Genomic DNA, 24,392 nt, shown 5'->3' with positions numbered 1-24,392 from the left:
TTAAAGATATCGCCCAGATCTAAGGGGACTGTGGCCATATGACTGTACTTCAGCAAAAGGATGCGAGCAGAGGTGATGGGAATTGTCTTACTGGCTGGAATGTAGCTATAATGGAGCTAAACTTGAGTGTACGACATAGAAGCTGCACACGGGAAATCGTAAAGCTAAGATAGAAAGCGCTTCAGTCCTCCAGATCATAGAATTACCATTATCAGCATTGAACTACTTACATCTCTAATGTTTTATGAGTGTTTAAGTCACTGTTATTTTTAGGTATTACAGCAGCCAGATTTCTAGCTAATAATATATGTTTCATGTACATTTCAAGATGTTCCTCTAGCCCAAGACATAATTGGGTAAACAATCCTTTCTGTTTTATACACAGAGATGTTTTAAAAACACCAATGAAAAAAAAAATAGAAAATAAATAAAAAATAAAAACACCAATGGTATCAAGCTATTTATCTGAAACTGTGTTTTGCTTTTTCATTTATATACTTTTGACTTTTCCCTTATCTGCACATTCATATCTAACCTATTCCTTATATCCACTACAGAGTAATCTATTTTTTAAAAAACATATTGACTTATTAATAAGGTTCCCTACTAATGATCACTTAGGCTATCTTAACTTTTTCACACAGTGTTGCAACAACTTTGCTCATGATGTTATGCATCTGATTAAGATCACATCTCTGAAGGTATGGACAATTATACAAAAATGGAATTGTTGGGTCAAAAATATATGCATTAAAGTTAACCTCCAAGTCTGCATTATATTCTTATAATTGTCATGTTTCCCCACCCTCTAAACAACACTGGATGCTATCATAATTTTAGACTGTTATCTGCCAGGTGAAAAGTAAAATCTTTGTTTTGATTTCTATTTCTTTAAATATGAATGAGTTTGTACATTTTTCATGGTTATTAAATGGTTATATTGTTGTTTGAGAATTGCTTACTTTTATCCATTGTCAGTTTGCATTTTTTGAATTTTTAAAAAAACGAATTGATGTGTATTATTATTTGTAATACATACATTGAGGAATTTGGTCTTCTATATGAGGTATTTTGATCATTTCCTCCAGTTTGTTTTGCTAGGTTTATAGTTTTGCCTATGCATATATTTTAAATTTTGGTGTGGTCAAATGGCTCCTTTATTCCCAGTTCAAGATTGTAGAAGATCTGTGTTCTTTTGTATTGCTTTCATAGATCACTTAAAAAACAAAATTAAGACCAAACAAACAAACAAAACCCTCTGATTCTTTGACCCACTGGAATTTACCCTAGTGAAACTAATTTAGGAATACAGCTATTCCACCCCTCCCACCACCCCACACCCTGTTGCTAGTCCCACAATTTCACAAAAATCCATCCCCACTGATTAGATTTGCCACCACTACCATGTGCTATATTCAGCTTTCTCCTCACGATGGTACAGTCCAACAGAACTCCCTAAATGTTGTACCCTACCTCTTCTTTATCAGGATGACCCCACCATACAACCCTGGCTCTTCTCATCCAAGCAACACTCAGAGGGGCACATAGCAGCACTGATTCTTTGACCCTCTGGGGAGCCTCCTATCTCTTTTCAGGGATGCAGCTGGTACCAGACCACCCTGCTAGATTTCAGATTTCCAGTGATGGCTAAGTTGCAATGTGGGTACCTTTATTTCCTTTGTTTAAACAACCTCTTGTTCATTAATGATTTGCTTTTCAGTGCACCAAATGAATTTTTGTTACCGTTTTTGCTTTCTCTGGAGCCAGGTTTCTCAACAGTGGCACTACTGGCACTTTGGGCCAGATAATTCTTTGTTGTAGGGGACTGACCTGTGCGTTGTAAAATGTTTAGCAGCAACCCTGGCCTCTACCCACCCACCAGATGCCACTTAGCACCCTCCCCATTTTCTCTATTTTCTAGCTACAATACTTATAAAGACAAGTTTTTTTCTTTAGAACAGGTATTTTTATTTTTTGCTTTGTCTATTATAAAGGATTTACACACCAAATGGTAAGAGTCATTACGTACACAATGTATTCCACAGCTGAGCACCATTCCCTAACTGAACAGGCAAAGAAAGGACTAAACAACAGTACCTGGCAGTATTTGGGGAGCGGGGGGAGTAAAAAGACTAAAACAGGTTTAAACTGACTACTACAACTTACCTAATATTCAAAACTACTAATTCAATGCAGTTAAAACACTGTTATGTAACATTCATTAATGTCAAAGAATACAACCAAAATTAAGATAGCAAACAAAACCTATATAAGTTTTTTTCAGAGAAGGCAATGGCACCCCACTCCAGTACTCTTGCCTGGAAAATCCCATGGATGGAGGAGCCTGGTAGGCTGCAGTCCATGGGGTGGCGAAGAGTCAGACACCACCGAGCGACTTTGCTTTCACCTTTCACTTTCATGCACTGGAGAAGGATATGGCAACCCACTTTCTTGCCTGGAGAATCCCAGGGACGGGGGAGCCTGGTGGGCTGCCGTCTATGGGGTCGCACAGAGTCGGACACGACTGAAGCGACTTAGCAGCAGCAGCAGTTCACTCATTTAAAGAAAACCTGCAAGCAAAGTTATCTACTTCCAGAAAAACTATACACAGAACTACTAAGCATATTCTTTTTTTTTAGTACTAAACATATTCTTAAAAAATATAAACATGAACATTTAGAAAATACAGAACTTCAAAAATTCAAACAATAGGCAAAACTTCATTTTAAAGTAATGTGAAAAGTCCCATTTTTATCACAGTTGGATAAAGAACAGTCTTTTCTTTTTTTAAAGAACAGTCTTTTGATGTGAGATCCACGAGCAAGCATTACAAAATCCTATTTTTCAAGTGGTATTACAGAACAAGACAAAACTACAGAACAAGACAGAACTTCTTAACAATGTTATATGAAGAATTACTTTTTTTTCTTTTCTTTTTTTGTCCTTTTTTTTTAACCTTTTAATTTTATTTTTACTAAATCTATCAAAACTTAACCCTTAGATATACTGGAGTCAGTCACAAAATTCTTTTCTAGAAACAGTCTACGAAAGAGAGGCATATTCATTTTCAATTACACAACTGGAAGACACTTTCCGAGCCTGAGAAGAGTCTTCCCTTCTTTTTACTTCCTATTTTTATTCTTAGTATGTGTTAAGATATGAGATTTCAGGTTAGTTGACTGAGAAAACCTTCTATTACAGCAACTGAAAGGGCACACGTAGGGCCTATCTCCGGTATGGATTCGCACGTGGGTGCGCAGGTTGAAATCTAGGGAAAAGCGTTTTCCGCAGCCTTCAAAGGTGCACTGAAATGGCTTCTCTCCGGTATGCACCAGTTGATGACGTTTCAATTTTGAGCCTTCAACAAAAGCTTTGCCACATTCTGCACAGACATGAACTCTGGGACCATGGGTGTGCATATGTTTTTTCAAAGCAGCTCTATCCCTGAACATCTTCAAGCAGCCTGTGTGAGGGCAAGCTACTGTTCTCGGCACATCATCTTTAGTATTTTTAGGTTTCATTTTAGCAAATTCGGCCAGTTGTTTGGGATCTGAGAGATCAATACCAGGAATTCCCTCAGGAGGCAGTTTTTTACCCGTCAAGTACTCTGAATAATCAGGAACTGAGTTCTCAGTCTGTCCAGCCTCAGGGTCTTTCTTATTGGTTGCGGACCACATGGTGACAGAGAACTGACCCTCTAGGGTTTGGATCTCGACCTGCTTCTGCTCCCACTTCTTAGGGCCTCCCTTGGAGCTGCTTCCCACCGTCGCCTCACTGCCCGGGTAACCCTTCTTACCGTCGGGTTTCTGGCCGTGGCCGCTGGGCTTCCTGCTGAAGTTGCAGGCTGAGGAAGACGTGGAGCCTGACAGAGGAGACAAGGTCTGCTCAAAGTAGCTGTCGTCGAGGCCTGGGATGAAAGTCTGGTCACTGGCCTGAAGGCTTTCGGTTTGGCAGCAGGTCACAACCTCCTCCCGCGTCTGCACCACGACCATTTCTTGGTCACGGTCCCCTTGGGCTGGACTGCTTGTAAAAAGAGGCTGCAGCGCAATCAGAGGTGGATAGTGGTGGCCACCATGGAACCAATTGCCGGTGACATCCTTGTATTCCATGATTGCCTCCGTCCCCATGGTCTCCACAGAGACGGTCTCCTCACAGACGGTCTCCTCACAGACGGTCTCCTCACAGACGGTCTCCTCATAGACGGTCTCCTCACAGACGGTCTCCTCATAGACGGTCTCCTCACAGACGGTCTCCTTACAGACGGTCTCCTCACAGACGGTCTCCTCGTAGAGGCTCTCCTCAGAGACGGGCGCCAGCTGCACCTGCTGCAGCCCCACGATCTCTGGATACAACTCCAGGTCCTCTGTGACATAGAATGACTCGTGGGAGTCCATGGCTGAGGGCTCTTCAGAGGCTACTAATCAGCGGACTGGTGACCAAAAGGCCGCGGAAAAAAAAGCCGAAAGGAGAAAACCTCGTGCTTTGCAAGAAAGTGCGCGCGGTTGCAGAGCACGACGCGGACGAGGCGCAAGTGCTCCTGGGTTGGCAGCGCGCATGCGCTTTGGGGAACCTTGCGCATGCGCTTTGGGGCACCTTGCACATGCGCTTCTAAGCTGAGGCGCCCCACAGTTGTACGTGCCCACAGTCCAGTACGTGCCCACAGTTGTACGCTCGCACATGCGCCATCTCCCCCACCCCCGTACCCGCGCTGCTTAGCGTGCTAAGCAAGTGTTTCTTTTGAGTATAGCAACCAGGCTCTGCATAATTTTTTGTTTCATTTTCATTGATTTTCATTGTCCCTCCCCTTCTACTCCACCACCTGTATGAGTATGGCGGGGATAGGGGGGAGGGAGGAGAAGACCTATCCTTTTCTAATATTTATGCTTTTTTTAAATTTAATTGCACTAAAAAAATTTTTAATTGCACCGACCCACATTTATAGACCGTTTAACAATATCAGTGATAGTGGGAATGCCTGTCTTTTCCTTTAATACAAGGTGCTGGGCCATAGACTAGCACTGGTCCATCACTTGCATTACCATTTGAACCATATCCACCCCTCAACCCCTGGTTTTTGTCTTCCACAAAACTGGTCCCAGGTTCCCAAAAGGTTAGGGGCCAGTGCTTTAATAGAAATGCTTTTAAGTTTTATACCATTAGTAAATATCCAACTATTTCCACTTTTTCTAAAGATTTTTGTTTTTTAAGCATTAATGGATATTGAATTTTATTAAATACCCATTTCAATATCTGCTGAGGTTATATTTTTCCCTTAAGGGTAATCAGTGTTTACCACATTCACATATAACATTTCCTAATGTTAAGCCATCTTTGTGTTGTTTACATGCACCAACTGTCTATAGAATTTTTTTGTGTGCTTTACAGGATACAGCAGTGTTAGTACACCAACTTTAAAAAAATTCTTGGCTTCCTTCTATATGTAATCTGGAAAGTTTATGCTAAATTGGAATTGAAAAGAAAAATCTTTTCTTCAAGATTTGAAATAATTCTACATATTGAACTTTCAGGACCATTCTTCAACTTCCTTAATTTCTTCTGTGGTAATCATCCTATTTATAATTTTTTTTTCTATTTCTGCTGGGGTTAATTTAGGCTATTTAAAAAATAATTATCCAGGTTTGTGAAAATTTTTTGCAGATGAAGAAAGAACACTTTTATAATTGTTTAAAATTTCTCTGTATCAGTTGTCATTCCCCAATCTGACTGCTAATTCTGTCTATAAATGTTTTCTCCATTGCTTAATCTTTTGTTCTTCCAAGAACTCTTGAATTTAAAAGTTTTTTTTTTCTAATTTATTACACTTTTTGTGTATTTTCATACTGATTATGGGGCTTCCCTAGTGGCTCAGATGGTAAAGAATCTGCCTGCAATGCAGGAGACCGGGGTTTAATCCCTGGGTTGGGAAGATCCCCAGGAGAAGGGAATGGCTACCCACTGCAGTATTCTTAGCAGATAAAGGTCCATCTGGTCAAAGCTATGGTTTTTCCGGTAGTCATGTATGGATGTGAGAGTTGGACTATAAAGTTGAGCGCGGAAGAATTGATGCTTTTGAACTGTGGTGTTGGAGAAGACTCCTGAGAATCCCTTGGTCCCATCACTTCATGGCAAAAAGATGGGGAAACAATTCAAACAGTGACAGACTTTATTTTCCTGGGCTCCAAAATCATCGAAGATGGTGACTGCAGCCATGAAATTAAAAGACGCTTGCTCCTTGGATTGCAAGGAGATTAAACCAGTTCATCCTAAAGAAAATCAGTCCTGAATATTCATTGGAAGGACTAATGCTGAAGCTGAAACTCCAATACTTTGGCCACCTCATGCGAAGACTGACTCATTGGAAAAGACCCTGATACTGGGAAAGACTGAAGGCAGGAGGAGAAGGGGACGACAGAGGATGAGATGGTTGGATGGCATCACTGACTTGATGGACATGAGTTTGAGCAGGCTCTGGGAGTTGGTGATGGGCAGGAAAGCCTGGCGTGCTGCAGTCCACGGGGTCGCAAAGAATTGGACACAATTGAGTGACGGAACTGAACTGATGCAGTATTCTTGCCTGGAGAATTCCACGGACAGAGGAGCCTGGCAGGCTACAGTCCATGGGATCGCAAAGAGTTGGACACGACTAACCGACTGTATCTATCTATCTATACTAATTACATCAATTCTTACCTATTTCATAGTTCTTTTCTCATTTCTTTAGTTGACTGCTTAACTGATATACTTTCATTTCTTATTTCATAATAACTGCCTAAGGTAGTGACTTTTCATTTTAGCAAAACTTTACACATTACTTCATTACCATTTAAAAAAATACTGCAATTATGATTTTGAATTTAACTGGCCAATTTTTATTAGTTTCCTGGGCACTTGAAAATAAACTGTCATGGTATAGGGTTTGACATAACTATTGACTTTTATCTTAGTAATCAGAGCTTCAACAATAAAGACTTTTTCGTACATAACTGCCATTTGTTGAGAGACAAGCCTCCTTTATTACGTTTGTGTTTTTTCCTGGTACTTTTTTCTATTTTTGTTTTGATGATTTGTTTATTCAGTAAGACGCATGATTACATTTTCATCATGGATTATATTCCTTATGATTATTTAGTGACCTCCCATGTCTGCTTCGGATGAAATGGTTGGATGGCATCACAGACTCAATGGACATGGGTTTCGGTGGACTCCAGGAGTTGGTGATGGACAGGGACACGACTGAGCGACTGAACTGAACATGTCTACTTCAATGCTTTATCCATATTTTCATGGTATGTTCTGCTCATTTTACTTTTAATCTTTTAAAAATAACTCATGTTAAAAAATGGGGTAAAAAACTGCAATGTAAATTATTTTGCTCTACTACTTTGAACTTAAAGTCTTATAATCTAAGTTTATCAACCACATTTGTGATGTGAGTACTTTCCATAAAACCACTAATCACACAGATATATAAAGAAATTTAAATCTTTTACCTGCACAAAATATCCTTAGCTGTTGGACTGGTGATATAAGTTGCAAATGAGTGGTGAACAGATCAACAAATGCTCCAGGATAAATAATGAAGAGAAAAATCCCAAAGCCATTAAATCGAACTTGTTCCCTAAGAAATCACATAAGAAAAAGGAATTTACTACTAGTATCACATTTTTCAAATTAATAATGCATGTAATCATAAAACTCCCCAATGTAATTCAAATTCTTGTTTAAAATACAAGTCTCTCTGGACAAAGAATTATATATGATATACATGTATATCATAATTTTATAATAGCATACAGATTTAGTTATCAGTGAAATTATGTTTTGTAAAACAGGGCATTCTGAAATAGCTTATAACTTCAAAGTTTTTAGAAACCAATATGCTGAGCAAATAACTTAAAATTAGTCACAAATACAAAGCAATAATATTTCTGTGAGAAACTAAAAAAAAAAAAACATTTTTATGGTTTACTCTGAATTATTTTCAGGGAAGGAGATGGTAGAAAATAGAATTCAAGTATTAATAAATAATTTAAATATTTATATTTGTCTTAGCTATTATAAGGATGGCATTTTATCTAAATGTATTATTGCTGAATTAATGTTAAGTACATTTTAAAATACATAATGCTCAGATTGTCCTCAAGATAACTGTTTTTTTATCAACTCATTCTCTAAAAATGGAATTACATTTAAAAGCCTCAAAAGACCACTCAGCTACTCTGACAAAAAGTATCATCTAAATATTTTGTGCTGTCACCTAGCATTAAATATCTAAGATGACTGTAAAATTCACTTTTTCTCAGCAACTGGGATTTTATAAAAAATTACCCATACTATTTCATAAACATATTATGAATTATTAAACTGTTAATAACAATGCTTTTCTATGTAAAACCCTAAAAGCTACAGAGCTAAAGAAGAGGAAACAAAGATGAAAGAGAGAAAAAAAACTAGCCGCCCATTTAAACCACTACATGGCACACCTGTGTAACAGTATATGCTCTGTCAAGATGAGGGTCAAGACTCTCTGTCAAGATGAGAGTCAACAGACTCTTTTCATAAGCAACTGGAAAGTAATAAGAAATGATTAAATCTTCTCCTTTAAAACTTTTTATGTGGTCCACACACCCAAAGGATGAAACACATTCCCATCAGTATGTGTGTTCATTATCAGGAATAAAGGGGAGTTGTGACTCACTCTCTCCCCTATCACGATTTCACACATTTAGGAGACTTTAAAATGCTCAGGTATAATTACAATGATACACTTGGAGAGTCAAGACAAGAACAGGGCATGATACTTGAAGCAAGTCCCAGGTCTCATCCTCCCTTATCTTTTCCCACTTGGTTTTCTAGACAGGCTATGATATTTGTTAACAAACCCAGAGCTTTCAGTGTTCTTGCTGTAGGCAGCAGAGGCCATGAGTAGAAGCAGGAAAGTATTTCAGATGATGAGCCAAAGTAAGTACTAAGAAGGCAGGTGGATGGGATTTGACTGCAGTGGTTATCATTCTGATCCAATGATGAATATAAAGATTAGGTTTCGGGATTGGATGAAAATAGTGATGCACTATGAGGATATAACCATGCTGGCAAAGGACAAAGGACAGAAAGTCCCAGATTATAGATGTGCACAATTAACTAAGCATATTCATCAATATATTAATGTCTACAAAAGAGAAGGTAGCTTAAAGTAATAATGGTGGATATGCACTGGGCAGTAGTCACAGAAAGAAAAAGTATCAAATGTAGCAGATTTTAGTAATGTGTGAGTGGTAAGTTGCTTCAGTCGTGCCCGACTCTGCGATCCCATGGACTGTAGTACGTCAGGCTCCTCTGTCCATGGAATTCTCCAGGCAAGAATACTGGAGTGGGTTGCCTTTCCCTACTCCAGAGGATCTTCCCAACCCAGGGATCAAACCCGTGTCTCTTATTTCTCCTGCATTGGCAGGTGGGTTCTTTGCCATTAGCACCACCTGGGAAGTCCCAGATTTTAGTAATAAGTCCTTCTAAATGAAATGCTTTTTTTGCATCCCGTATATATATAGAGAAAGAGGGAAATATCATTACCTAATAGCTGCTATTCCATGTCCAATTTCATGTACAACACCGCTAATGAGGACTGCAGCGAAGAAATAGGTCAGTTGGTTGACGGGTAAATTAATGCCAGGAACCTGTTCATAGAAACAATGACAAATACACATTTGGGCACCAAGAGACCTGGATGTTCACTCTGTACTAACATCTAAACTTCCAAATCCAATGTTCTGTAAGCTAAAAGTAATATAAACACTGACGGTCCACTTCTCCATTTCCATCACAATAAAAATAAAAACACCAGTTTTTTTTTTTTTAACTAAGCACATCAATCTAAAGAGAATAGGAAACACCAGATTAAAAAACTGAAATATTAGCTTCCCAAACTCTTTACCATGGGAAAGAATTAGGGAACCTGGCAAAGTGCCAGGAAAGTCAGAGGGACAGTGAAGGAGTCAGCAGCCGATTCATTCTTAAGGGCTGGAAGCCCGATGTGGGAATTCTTGTTACAATTCCCAGTCCTTCTGCCAAAGTGTTATTGCAAGGTTTCAAGTACTTATGTGAGTGATACAGGAAGTCTCCACCCCCTTTTCAGTCAGTTTCATTTTACCACTATCAAGTTAAATGAGAGTTGATCATTAAAGGCAGCATAATAAAAGTGCCTTATTGGTGTAGGAGCACCATGCCTTTCATTTTTTCTATTTCATCAGTTTGTCTAGTACATTGGTGATAAAAGCACTATCAAAATGACACATAAATATATAAAAATTGAAGTTTAATGCAAAAAGAAAGCCATATGGAACATCAGTTCAGTTCAGTTCAGTCACTCAGTCGTGTCTGAGTCCTTGCGACCCCATGGACTACGGCATGCCAGGCTTCCCTGTCTGTCACCAACTCCCAAAGTTTACCCAAACTCATGTCCACTGAGTCGGTGATGCCATCCAACAATCTCATCCTTTGTCGTCCCCTTCTCTTCCCGCCTTCAATCTTTCCCAGCATCAGAGTCTTTTCCAGTGAGTCAGTTCTTCACATCAGATGGCCAAAGTATTGGAGTTTCAGCTTCAGCATCAGTCCTTCCAATGAATATTCAGGACTGATTTCCTTTAGGATGGACTGGTTTGATCTTGCTGTCCAAGGGACTCTCAAGAGTCTTCTCCAACACCACAGTTCAAAAGCATCAATTCTTTGGCGCTGACTGAGAAAATGATCTGAGCCACAGTCAGTTCCTGGTCTTGTTTTTGTTGGCTTCTCCATCAGCAAAAGAGCTTCTCCGTATTTAAAAACTATATTTTTATTATAAACATGGTTTTGAAATCTGCCCCTTTCACAAATGTATTACAAACATTTTCCCATGAATATTTTCTGGTTCAATATGATTTTTAATACCGGCATTGTATTCCATGGAGTAGACTGTTGGGCATTTCAATTGTTTTGAAAGGTTTCTGCTCTTACAAAATACTGTGATAAACATATTCAGTCTTAGATACATAAATATCTAGGGGATAAACTGTTAGGCAAGCATGGTTGGTTCACACTCTGGTGACAACATCAGGTGTGTCTGATGTTCTGGCTCCATTATACTATATAAGGAACCTTGAAGAAGTTTGGATTATTCCTCCAACACTTCATTTTCTACATCATTAATATGGAAATAACCATGTTATTTACCTGAAAGGGTGATTCTGAGGATTGCAAGAGATAATCCTTGTCTACCGTTTACATCATGCCTAACAGAGAGGTAATAAAATCAATTATACTTTAAAAATTTTGACACAGATCAAACTGCTCTCCAAAAGCAGACCCTTCCATAACCTTGGGCAAACTCATTTTATTCAAATCTGCAATTTCAGAGGAATAAAAAGCATCCCATTGTTTGATTTCTATTTCTTTGATGCTTATTAAGTTGAACACCCATTCTCCGACTTTTTGACCCCTGGGATATCTTTTGTGAGATCTCCTGACTTGTCCATTTTTTTTTCTCCTTAGAGTATTGTGTTTTCTTATTGACTGTAAGATCACTTAAAATATCAATCATCTGTTTTCTGTGATTCCTGCCACAGATGTAGTCCCAAGTTTTTTGTCTTTTTATTTTGCTTTCAGTTTTTTATACACAAAAATTTTTATGTGATCAAATATATGGTTTTGCCATTAATTTTATGCATGTCTTTCTCATTCTGTGTTCCTATAAACAGAAACCTGATTTTTCTCCTTTCAAGGTCTTTTTTAATTTCACAGTTTAATTTTAATTCAGTTACAGTTTCTTTTTGTGTTTAACAAAGGGATTTCACTTTGAAGCCTTTTTTAGTAACTGAAGAAGAGATTCAAACCATGCTGCTTGGACTGCTTTCTAAATTCATTGATTCTAAGAGTCCTTTCTCTAGTTAAGAAACTAGCTTTCATAGTCATCATTTTTAATGTACTCATAAAATTACCCTGAATGACAATCCCATAATTTAAGCAATCCTCAATTATGTATTGTGGTTGTTTCCAATTCTTCATAAAGGTTAGGATAAAAAGCTTGATAAATACGACATTTTCTATAATTTGGAAGTATTTCCTTAACCTAGAGCCCCAGAGGTAGAAGTAAATGGTCAGAGGATATGTACATTTTTATGATGCTCATTATCTGAAGTTCTCTCTACTCAGACCCTATTAAGCAACTCTTTCCAAGAACATCACTTCAGTTCAGTCGCTCAGTCGTTTTTGTGACCCCATGGACTGTGGCACCCCAGGCCTCCCTGTTCGTCACCAACTCCTGGAGTTTATTCAAACTCATGTCCATTGAGTCTTTGATGCCATCCAACCATCTCATCCTCTGTCATCCCCTTCTCTTCCCGTCTTCAATCTTTCCCAGCATCAGTCTTTTCACATGAGTCAGTTCTTTGCATCAGGTGGCCAAAGTATTGGAGTTTCAGCTTCAGCATCAGTCCTTCCAATGAATATTCAGGACTGATTTCCTTTAGAATGGACTGGTATGATCTCCTTGCTGTCCAAGGGACTCTCAAGAGTCTTCTCCAACACCACAGTTCAAAAGCATCCATTCTTCAGTGCTCATCTTTCTTTATAGTCCAACTCTCACATCCATACATGACGACTGGAAAAACTATAGCTTTGACTAGACTGACCTTTGTTGGCAAAGTAACGTCTCTGTTTTTTAATATGCTGTCTAGGTTGGTCAAAACTTTTCTTCCAAGGAGCAAGTGTCTTTTACTTTCATGGCTGCAGTCACCATCTGCAGTTATTTTGAAGCCCAAAGAAAGATTCTCACTGTTTCCATTGTTTCCCCATCTACTTGCCATGAAGTGATGGAACCGGGTGCCATGATCTTAGTTTTCTGAATGTTGAGTTTTAAGCCAGTTTTTCACTCTCTTCTTTCACTTTCATCAAGAGGCTCTTTAGTTCTTCGCTTTCTGCCATAAGGGTGGTGTCATCTGCATATCTGAGGTTATTGATATTTTTCCTGGCAATCTTGATTCCAGCTTGTGCTTCATCCAACTTGGCATGTCTCATGATGTACTCTGCATATAAGTTAAATAAGCAGGGTGACAATATACAGCCCTGACGTACTCCTTTCCCAATTTGGAACCAGTCTGTTGTTCCATGTCTAGTTCTAACTGTTGCTTCTTGACCTGCATACATATTTCTCAGGAGGCAGGTCAGTTGGTCTTATATTTCCATCTCTTTAAGAATTTTCCAGTTTGTTGGGATCCACACAGTAAAGGCTTTGGCATAGTCAATGAAGCAGAAGTAGACGTTTATCTGGAACTCTCTTGCTTTTTCTATTATCTAGCAAACGGATGTTGGCAATTTGACCTCTGGTTCCTCTCCCTTTTCTAAATCCAGCTTGAATACCTGGAAGTCCTCAGTTAACATACTGTTGAAGTCTGGATTGGAGAATTTTGAGCATTACTTTGCTAGTGTGTGAGATGAGTGCAATTGTGCGGTAGTTTGAGCATTCTTTGGCATTGCCTTTCTTTGGGATTGGAATGAAAACTGACCTTTTCCAGTCCTGTGGCCACTGCTGAGTTTCCCAAATTTGCTGGCATATTGAGTGCAGCACTTTCACAGCATCATCTTTTAGGATGTGAAATAGCTCAGCTAGAATTCCATCACCTCCACTAGCTTTGTTCATAGTGATGGTTCCTAAGGTCCACTTGATTCTGCATTCCAGTCTGGCTCTAGGTGAGTGATCACACTATCGTGATTATCTGGGTCATGAAGATCTTTTTTGAATAGTTCTTCTGTGTATTCTTGCCAACTCTTCTTAATATCTTCTGCTTCTGTTCGGTCTATACCATTTCTGTCCTTGATTGTGCCCATTTTTGCGTGAAAAATTCTCTTGGTATCTCTAAGTTTCTTGAAGCGATCACTAGTCTTTCCCATTCTATTGTTTTCCTCTATTTCTTTGCACTGATCACTGAGGAAGGCTTTCTTATCTCTCTTTGCTGTTCTTTGGAATTCTGCATTCAAATGAGTATATCTTTCCTTTTTTTCTTTGCCTTTCACTTCTCTTCTTTTCTCAGCTATTTGTAAAGCCTCCTCAGACAACCATTTTGCCTTTTTGCATTTCTTTTTCTTGGGGATGGTTTTGATCACTGCCTCCTGTGCAATGTCATGAACCTCCATCCATAGTTCTTCGGGCACTCTGTCTATCAGATCTAATCCCTTGAATCTGTTTGTCACTTCCACTGTATAATCGTAAGGGATTTGATTTAGGTCATACCTGAATGGTCTAGTGGTTTTCCCTACTTTCTTCAACTTAAGTCTGAATTTGGCAATAAAGAGTTCATGATCTGAGCCACAGTCAGCTCCTAGTCTTGTTTTTCTGACTGTATAGAGCTTCTCCATCTTTGGCTGCAAAGAATATAATCAATCTGATTTCAGTATTGACCATTTGGTGATGTCCATGTGTAGAGTCTTCTCTTGTGTTGTTCGAAGAGGGTGTTTGCTATGACCAGTGCGTTCTCTTGGCAAAACTTTATTAGCCCTTGCCCTGTTTCATTGTGTACTCCAAGGCCAACATCAGTGTTCCTTTTTCTACATATCTGTTCCTTTCCCATGTTGCCAGGTATCTGTCTATTCAGACCTATAGTTTCCTTATTTCTGATACCTCTCTAAAATACTTAAGATTCTAATACATTTCCTCTATATCATAAATTATTCAGGTTATCTTACCTTTATTTCAAATAAATCAGTAGGCTTGATCCAATAGGATATTGATTCCTTTTCCTTTTTACATCAATGGGTTTAATAATGAAATAAGGTAAGGATTTGAGTATGTGAATATATCAACAGATGGTAGGTCTTATTTGCTGGCAATGGTACTTGACTGTCCATCTGTCTCAGCCATGATCACACAGGGCATTAGATGTACCAGAATACTGACCTCTCAATAACACAGAGTGTCAGGTTTTTGGGAATTAATACTGAATGAGGCCATAGATAATTACAGAATAAACAGAAAGTTAGTTCTTTGAGCTACAAGCACTCATATCAAAGTCAGGAGATATAACAAACCTAAACAAAAACATGCCAGGTAGATACACAGAGGGTAGTGGACTTCTTAATGGCTCCAATGCATGGCTCTCCTAAGAGAGTCAATATTTTGTGAGCTCTATGAATAAGCGGAAAAGAAAACAAAATAAATAATTTCTTCTCTAAATATCACTTTGCTATTCAGGTAATGACTTTTTTGGACATGACACCAAAAGCACAAACAATAAAAGTAAAAATCAACAAATGAGATTACGTTAAACTCAAAAGCTCCTGCAAAGTGAAAGAAACAATCAATGGCAGCCTACAGAATGTGAGAATATTTCTGCAAACCATGTACTGGATAAGGGGTTAATATCCAAAAGATATAAACAACTAACAAAACTTAATAACAAACAACCCCTTCCCCAACAATCTGATTTAAAAATGAGCAGAAGTACTAGTTCCAAAGAAGACCTCAAAATGGCCAAAAGACACGTGAAAAAATGTTCAACATTACTAATCATCAGGGACATGCCAATCAAAACCACAGTGAGATAACACCTCACACCTGTTAGAATGGCTATCATCAAGCAGAGAAGAGGGATTTCCCTGGTGCTCCCAGTGCAGGGGTTCTGGGTTTGATGCCTGATCAGGAAACTAGATCCCGAAAGCAGAAACTAAGATCCTATATGCCTCAGGTAAGAACTAGCACAGCCAAATAAATTAAAAAAAAAAAGAAAGAAGAGACAACACATGTGTTGGCAAGGATGTGGTGAAAAAGGAACCCTAATGCACTGTTGGTGGAAATATAAATTAGTCCAACCACTATGGAAAACAATATGGAGGTTCCTCAAAAAGTTAAAATAGATCTAACATATGATCAATCAATTCTACTTCTGGGTATACACCCAAAGGAAATGAAAATATTTTGATGAGGTATATGCATATCTATGTTTATCACTTTATCACTCTGGCCACCTGATGTGAAGAACTGACTCATTTGAAAAGACCCTGATGGTGTGAAAGACTGAAGGCGGGAGGAGAAGGGGACGACAGAGGATGAGATGGTTGGATGGCATCACAGACTCAATGGACATGAGTTTGAGTAAAGTCCAGGAGTTGGTGATGGACAGGGAAGCCTGGCGTGCTGCAGTCCATGGGGCCGCAACCAAGCGACTGAACTGAACTGATGTTTATCACAATAGCAAAGATTATGGAAATGACCCAAATGACCACCAATAGATGAATGGATGAAAACAATGTAGCAATATACATACATAATAGAATATTATTCACGTATGAGAAAGGAAGCTATCCTGCCATTTGCAACAACATGGATAGACCTTGACCACATGATGCTAAGTGAGATAAGTCAGAGAAAAACAAGTACTAAATGGTATCACTTACATATGGAATCTAAAAAAGTCCAATCTGTTAAAAAAAAAAATAGCGTAAAATGGTGGTTACCAGAAGATAGGGGGTGCTGATAAGAATGAGTGTTTAAGGGTACAAAGTTGTAATGAGTAGCAAATAAGCCACGGAGATCTAAAGCACAGTATAAAGACTAAAATCAATAATACTATACTATAATAATATAATCTAATAGATATTGCTCCAATGGCAATATTACAATAAATAAATGTATGAAAGTAACATGCTGTATACCTTAAATGTACAAATTGTAATATGTAAAATTCATCAAATAAAAAACTAATTTAAAAAGCCTGTTAGCTTCTTTTTGCCTGTGGATGACGCCACGTAAGCATCACTGAAGTCTCCTTCACTACAGTCAAGTTTAAGTTGGAGTTTATCAAAGAGCCCAGAAAGCCTGTGGAAGCTCTTCATCAGAGGTCTGAGCTTTGAAACAACCAATGTGAGTCTGAGGAGCCATTCTGAGCTTTGGGGTACACTCAGACTGTGTGGTAAGGAGGGATCCAAACACCAAGCACTCCAGAGGCTTTGGGTTTGTCATATACACCACAGTGGAGGAGGTGAATTCGATTATGAATGGAAGACCACACAAGGTAGATGGAAGAGCTGTGGAACCAAAGAGGGCTGTCTCAAGAGAAGATTCTCAAAGACCTGGTGTCCACTTAACTGTGAAAAAGATTTTTGTTGGTGGCATTAAAGAAGATAATGAAAACAGTGCCTAACATGTTATTTTGAACAGTATGCGGGGAAAAAAGTGACTGAGGCAACAGCAAAAAGAATGCCTTCTGTAATCTTTGATGACAATGACTCCATAGACAAGACTGTCATTCAGAAATAGCACACTGTGTATGGCCACAACTGTGAAATAAGGAAAACCGTATCTAAGCAAGAGATGGTTAGTGCTTCATCCAGCCAAAGAGGTGGAAGTGGTTCTGGAAACTTTAGTGGTAGTCATGGAGGTGGTTTTGGTGGGAATGTCAACTTTGGTCGTGGAGGAAATGTCAGTGGTTGAGGTGGCTTCAGTGGCAGCCATGGTGGTGGTAGATATGGTGGCTGTGAGAATGGCTATAATGGATTTGGTAATGATGGAAGCAATTTGGAGGTGGCGGAAGCTATGATGATTCTGACAATTACAGCAATCAATCTTCAAAGTTTGGACCCACGAAAGGAGGAAACTTTGGAGGCAGAAGTTCTGGCCCTGATGGTGGTAGAGGCCAATAATTTGCCAAACCATGAAACCAAGGTGGCTATGGTGGTTCTGGCAGCAGCAGTAGCTATGACAGTGGGAGGTTTTAATTACTGCCAGGAAACAAAGCTTAGCAGGAGAGGAGAGCCAGAGAAGTGACCAGGAAGCTACAAGTTACAACAGATTTGTAAACTTAGTCAAGCACAGTGGTGGCAGCGCCCTGCTGATTCGAAGAAGACATGTTTCAGACAATGCTCATATGTATGGGCAAAAAAAACCCTCGAGGAATGTATTTGTGACTAATCACACAAACTATTTTAGTTTCTAATCTGTGGGAAGTGTAAAGTATTTCAACACAGAGTTTTCACATAGTTTTTTTGTACCCATGCTGCTGCTGCTGCTAAGTCACTTCAGTCGTGTCCGACTCTGTGCGACCCCATAGACGGCAGCCCATCAGGCTCCTCCATCCCTGGGGGTCTGGCCCGTGCTACTGATTGCCAAGTGTAGTAGTCTGATTACGATGCTGAATAAATATCTTTTAAAACAAACACCCCCCCCAAAAAAAAAAAAAACTCGTTAAACTAAAATAAAACTAAAAAGCCAAAGGAAAAAAACCCAAAAAACCTTTTCCTATTCTAATTCTAGAAGTCACAGGCCAGTGATGGTATTTCCTCTAAGCTTGCTTCTTTCTCTACTATCCTCTTCCTTGGCAAACAATAACCAATCATGTAACCTGAGAGTCATCCTCAACTCCTTCTTCTCCCTGCAGCCTCACATTCACTTAATCACTGAGGTCTGAGAACTCCACTTCAGAAGATCCCTTGAATCCAGCCCTTTATTCTTCTTATCATTAATTTAGTTTAGATCTTTATAACTTCTGACATGAATTATTCCAAATGCCCTCTCAAATGGCCCCCTCATCTTCAGTGAAACCTTACTCCAGTCCATTTTGCATAGACTTGTTATATACAGATAAAATCAAAACTTCTTAGAATGGCCCTTCATAAACCAGACCCTGCTTTTATATCCCATCTTAGCTCCTATACCTTATACCTTCCACCATATATCTCTTAGATACAAGTCAAAGTTACTTTAGTTCCTTGAGAAATTATTGGTCTTTCTTAAAGTCAGTGGTGGGTGAGTGATGGACCCATCATTTACTAGTTGTGACCACAGGCAAGTGACTTAACAGCTCTGTGCCTCGGTTTTCTCATCTGTGAATGAGGGATAACAACAATACTTATTCCTAGATTGCTATAAGAATAAAATACTGAATCACTATGCTGTACACCTGAAACTAACACAATTGTAAATCAACTATACTTCAATTTTTAAAAGTCACTAACATTCTGCTTCATTAAAAATGTAACATCCATGATTCATGGAAATGGAAACTGTTAATGAAACAAATTTTAAATAAAAGGTATTTGGTAGTAAAGGACCCTTTCAAACTCTGGAAACATGAATTGATAGGGTATAGGTCTACACATGTTCTTTAAAGTGGGAATTATAATAAGTAGCTTACAGTCAAAGAAGTACAACTCAGCATATCATTCTTCACATCAAGAAATCACAGTGATCATTTAAAAGGTCTTTTACCTTTAATTAAAAGGATATTATTGCTTACAGTCTGAAAGCCATGAAGAATAAAGGGTAACACTTCGCATAGGATTAAGATGCAATTTATTTCTACATTAAAGAGACTTTAAATCAGTATGCTTATTCCTTGACAGTAACAACACTTATTCAACACTCAAAATTATTCAACACTTCAAGAAGACAACATGAATTACTAACTAGGTATAAAATAAGCTACAAGGATATAATTTACAACATAGGGAATACAGTTGATATTTTATAATAACTATAAATGGAGAAGGAAATGGCAACCAACTCCAGTGGTCCTGCCTGGAGAATCCCAGGGACGGGGGAGCCTGGTGGGCTGCCGTCTATGGGGTCGCACAGAGTCGGACATGACTGAAGCGACTTAGCAGCAGCAGCATAAATGGATTACAACTTTTAAAAATTGTGAATCACTGTATTGCACATCTATAACTTATATAGTATTGTATGGCAACTATATTTCAATTTAAAAAAACAAATCTGCACTGGAAAAAAAACATGAATTAAATCTAACACTTGTGTAATTGTTCACAGTCTTGCTGGCAGTTCATTTGTTCTATTATTACTATTCCTACTCTTCCTCCTACTACTACACATTGCAACAATTCTTTGCTATATTCTTACTAACGATTTTGTTTAAGCAACTAATTTGAGAGATTGTAAGACTTTTGCTATATTTTCACATTTATATTATGGATAGGAATTATGCTATCCAGAAGAAATATATTATATCTATGTTTCAACAAAGCTACTTAGAGCAGTAATAAGGCACTTACCACAACTTGGAGCACCTGTTCATTGTAAAGTGAGGAAGAGGAGGAGGAAGAGGAGGAAGAGGAGGAAGAAGAGGAAGAATGGGAAGAGGAGGAGGAGGAGGAATAAGAAGAGTCAGCCATCATTTGGCCTAAAGTCTGTATCAGCGTTTTCCCCAGAAGAAAAAAAGAGCTGAACATGGCAATTACGCCAAACACCATTCCAAAATTGAACCTGTCAAGAGGAAAAAAAAAAAAAATACATAAATGTACAATCCCTCACAATCCACGGACTAAAAAATATGTTAACCAGCCACATTTCATAGCTTCAAAACAATGTCTAAAAACGTCAATAACTCTTGCTTCTTTTTCCTACCTGAACTTCAGATACTTGACTGAAGCACAGGTACTTGGCTCTTTAAGCAGTTCTAATTTACAATTCTCTCATAACTGAAGGGGGCTTCCCTGGTGGCTCAGTGGTAAAAATTCCACCTGTCATACAGAAGACGTGGAGTCAGTCCCTGGGTCAGGAAGATCCCGTAGAGAAGGCATGGCAACCCACTCCGGTGTTCTTGTCTGGAGAATCCCCATGGACAGAGAAGCCTTATGGCCTACAGTCCATGGGGTCACGAAGAGTTGGGGACGCGACTGAGCAGGCACAGCATGGCACGTAACTGAAGAGGCTGAATGTTGTTCCCAATAAAATGTTGGTTTCCATTCATATTGTTTTTCTCATTTACATAGCATTGTTTTTATCTTATTCTCACATAGTTATGAAAGCTCTTTGACATTACAGAAATCCATTCTTTTTCATCTACTGATTCTACTGTTTGGATTTTATTTTAGTTGAATTTTGTCATGGGCTTAAATAGTAATGTGGTAAAACTTAAGAACAGTTTCTTCTACTGTTAATAATTACAAGTCATTCTTCTATAGTTGGGAATAATCGATTACATTTTCTAACTTTTTGATAAGCTGTGTTTTTTCAAGGAACTTGTCCATTTCATTTAAATTGTCAAATTTATATGTATAGCACTGTTCACAATAGCTTCATCTTTCAAAATGAGTCTCACTCCATGCTGTCATTGCTAAGGGCCTGGGTTCAATCTCTGCTTGAGGAACTATTAATAAAATTCCACAAGTTATGTAGAACAGTCAAAATAAATAAATGAGTCTCAGAATCTATAGTAATATTTCTTCCTCCAATTCTGATTTTTAGTTGTTTTCTTTTTTTGTTGATCAGTCATGGTACGGGTTTATCAATTTTACTAATCTTTTCAAAGAATCAGCTTTTGGCTTTGCTGATTTTCTCTACTGTATACTTCCTATTTCACTGATTTCTGCTCTTTATTATTTATGTTTTGTCTGCTTTGATTTGCTCTTGCATTTTCTGCTTTTTGATGACCTCATTATTGATATTTAGCTCTACTCCAGCTGGAGCTAAATTTTTAACAAAAAGGAATTTAGACAAAGGCCCTCTACTCTCATACTAAAAATTCTTCAGCTACAGAAACTGTCAGTCTCTAGGGTGTCCTGGAGAGCATTATAAATCCCCTAACCATAAACACTATAAACTATGATTTTTAAAATATTTTAAATTAAAGGGATAGGCCTAGCATAGCCAGGGAGTCCAGGACCCTGCTGCTGCGATCTGGCTGGCGTTGGTTTGTGCATATGCTTTATAGGAGGATAAATATTTTAAATATCCTTCCTCTGGATGGTATTTACATACATATGTACGTAAATACATACACACATATGTATACGAAGTACAGAGGAAAGCCTGCAGACTTTTGGAAGCCCTACTACTCCCACACCCCTTGTTTCTATGTGTGATGATGGAGAGAATTTTCTAAGATTGTTTTCCTGGTGGAAAATGCTCCACGTGCGTTTTGCTTTTCCACTGATGTATAACTTCCATGGTAAAATGTGTAAGTCTGAAGCGTACTGCTCACTGAATTCTTATGTATGTACATACGCCCATGTGTCCACCACCCAGATCAAGACAGAATCTTGACTGTGAATGTGTGCAAAGCACGATGATGCAATCCCATACATTTATATAAAGCCAGAAAGTTTTTACATGGTCAACATTTTAAACTCAGTAAACTGAAAACAATGGAAACAGTTCATTTAACACGTATTTCTCAGGATCACAATTACTAATCCAAACCAAAAAAGAGAAAATGAAGAATACCACTGGTAAAGCATCCTTGCTTTCCGCCGTCCCCAACTATAAAAGGCACGATTGAAAACAGCAGTCTGCCATCTTATGTGAAAAGGGGAGATGCTCAATCCGTTGTTTTCCAGCCAGTCTTCATAAGAATGCTTAAAATATACAGATGACTGAGAGAGAAAGAAAAGTTCCACATCACTCAATTTGAAGAACAATTTATAATGTTTAAGAAAATTTTGAAAAAGCAGTGTTTTCTACAGGAAAGCAAGATAGCAACTAATCAAATGTTTATAACTTTTAAAGCTTTACATTTATCTATTTTTTCAGGATATTAAAGTATAAGTCTTGGACTAGCTGGTCTGCTGAGGTCAGGGTCCGGCAAACTACGGCCCATGGGCAAAAAATGTTTGCTTAGAACAGCACTGTCCAAAAGAAATATAATGTGAGCTACAAGTGCAAGTCACATGTGCAATTTAAAATTTTTCAGTAGCCAAGAAAATTTAAAAGGCAAATAGAAACAGATTAATTTAAAAGTATTTTTAACTAAAAATAACCAAGATATCATCATTCAAAATATAATCAATATAATTATTGAAGTATTTCACATTCTATTTGTTTTCTTACTTACTTATGCACTAAGCCTTGGAAATTCAATGTCAACTTCACACTTGAGAGCACATCTCAGTTCGGACTAGCCCCATTTCAAATGCTAGATGGCCACATGTAGTTAGTGGCTACCACACAGGACAGCACAGGGCTAGAAACCCTGTTACACAGCAAGAGGTCTTGCGTTATAATTAAAAAGACCCCCAGCCGATCCAACAGAGGGGACAGGTTATTTGGAATCAGTGCTTTCTATACTCTTTTGAGCAACTACCCTAAGCACTTACCCTGGATTTGACCATGTAAAAATACAAAATTTATCGAAAGTCATCTTAATCTCAGTGACTCCTTAACATTCTTTGGGGCTGGGGAGACAGCTGCTTATATGCAGCTCAACAAACAGTTTTATCATTAGGAAAGTTTGAAGTCCTTGAGTAATGTAGGATTTTGGACAATATAAGGCTGTTTTACATACACTGCTACTGACCTCTTATCTGTTACAGTAAGTATGGTAAGTATTTTGTCATATAGATGCCCATCCATTTGAGAAATTTCTCTGTTCTCTAGAAGGATATTTCAGTCTTATCAGTCATAAATATGATCTGAATGTGAATATAGGTATCTGTTTGCCTTTGGATCCATAATGTTCTCTGCTCTCAATCTTCAGGTGAAGTTTTAAACCTGTTTATTTTCTAGGACTTGGAAAAGGAGAGTGACACACCCTTCCAGGTGTCTACTGAGGAAATCCTAGACAACTATGGGTAGAACAGCAGACCAAGCTGGGAGCAGAGAAGCTAAAGGTGCAGGCTCCTAAAACCCAAGATTTCTCCATTCCCCAGGCAGATACTTTGAATGAGAGTTAGGTCTTCTGCTCAAGGAACAGGGCTCTCTTAGGGAGTTAAGGGCTGTTACTGAACTTAAAGTGACATCCTGATCACCTCATACACTGGACTAGACTATAAAGGTTTGAAAAAAATTACTTTTATTTTGGATTTCTGTCATATATGCAACACGAAATCATGAGTTTGTTTTTTCCAAACAACAAAATCACTGTGTAAATAAGCACTGGCATGTACTGCTTATGACATGCTAAGCACTATGCCAAGTGTGTGCAGAGGAAGCACCTGGGGTTCTTACGAGGATGCAGATTCTGATTCTGTGGGTCAGGAATGAGGCCTAAGAGTCTACATTTCTGACAAATTCCCAGATGATGCAAATGCTGCCAGTCCTTGAATCTCAGCTTGAGTGGCAATGGGCTCTACGTGGATGAATAACATAATCCTCTCTATAATATCAGGAGGTCTTTACAACTATTACACCTATTTTAAAGATGAAGAAATAGAGGAACAGAGAGAATTTTTGCCCAAGGTCACAATGGTTAGGAAGTGGCAAAGCCCAGCCCCGTGCTCTAAGGATTCTACTGTATTATCTTTTCACTTTGCAAGTTTTGTTTCCCTGGTGGCTCAGATGGTAAAGAATCTATCTGCAATGTGGGAGACTCAGGTTTGATCCCTGGGTGGGGACGATCCCCTAGAGAAGGGAATGGCTACTCACTCCAGTATTCTTGCCTGGGGAATTTCATGGACAGAGGAGCCTGGGGGGCTACAGA

General features: G+C 38.6%; 1 protein-coding gene across 2 annotated transcripts in view; it reads right to left on the bottom strand.

Moving 5' to 3' along the window:
- The window catches only part of MBTPS2 (membrane bound transcription factor peptidase, site 2), a 47,375-nt gene that overhangs the window by 21,259 nt on the left and 1,724 nt on the right, over positions 1–24,392 (bottom strand). The window contains exons 2-6 of one of the 2 annotated variants that reach the window (XM_027533090.1): positions 22,202–22,350; positions 20,029–20,239; positions 9,571–9,674; positions 7,491–7,618; positions 2,701–4,363 (exon numbers count right to left, since the gene is read on the bottom strand). In XM_027533090.1, the coding sequence (XP_027388891.1) occupies positions 3,123–4,363; positions 7,491–7,618; positions 9,571–9,674; positions 20,029–20,239; positions 22,202–22,350 (1,833 nt within the window). In that variant the 3' untranslated portion in view covers positions 2,701–3,122. Of the gene's footprint in view, positions 1–2,700; positions 4,364–7,490; positions 7,619–9,570; positions 9,675–20,028; positions 20,240–22,201; positions 22,351–24,392 lie in introns of those variants that run through there. The other variant, XM_027533091.1, reaches the window with a different exon arrangement.

This window comes from Bos indicus x Bos taurus, chromosome X (genome assembly GCF_003369695.1).
Source record: "Bos indicus x Bos taurus breed Angus x Brahman F1 hybrid chromosome X, Bos_hybrid_MaternalHap_v2.0, whole genome shotgun sequence".
NCBI lineage: Eukaryota > Metazoa > Chordata > Mammalia > Artiodactyla > Bovidae > Bos > Bos indicus x Bos taurus.
The sequence above is the reverse complement of the archived record's forward strand: the minus strand, read 5'-3'. Positions and strand labels throughout refer to the sequence as shown.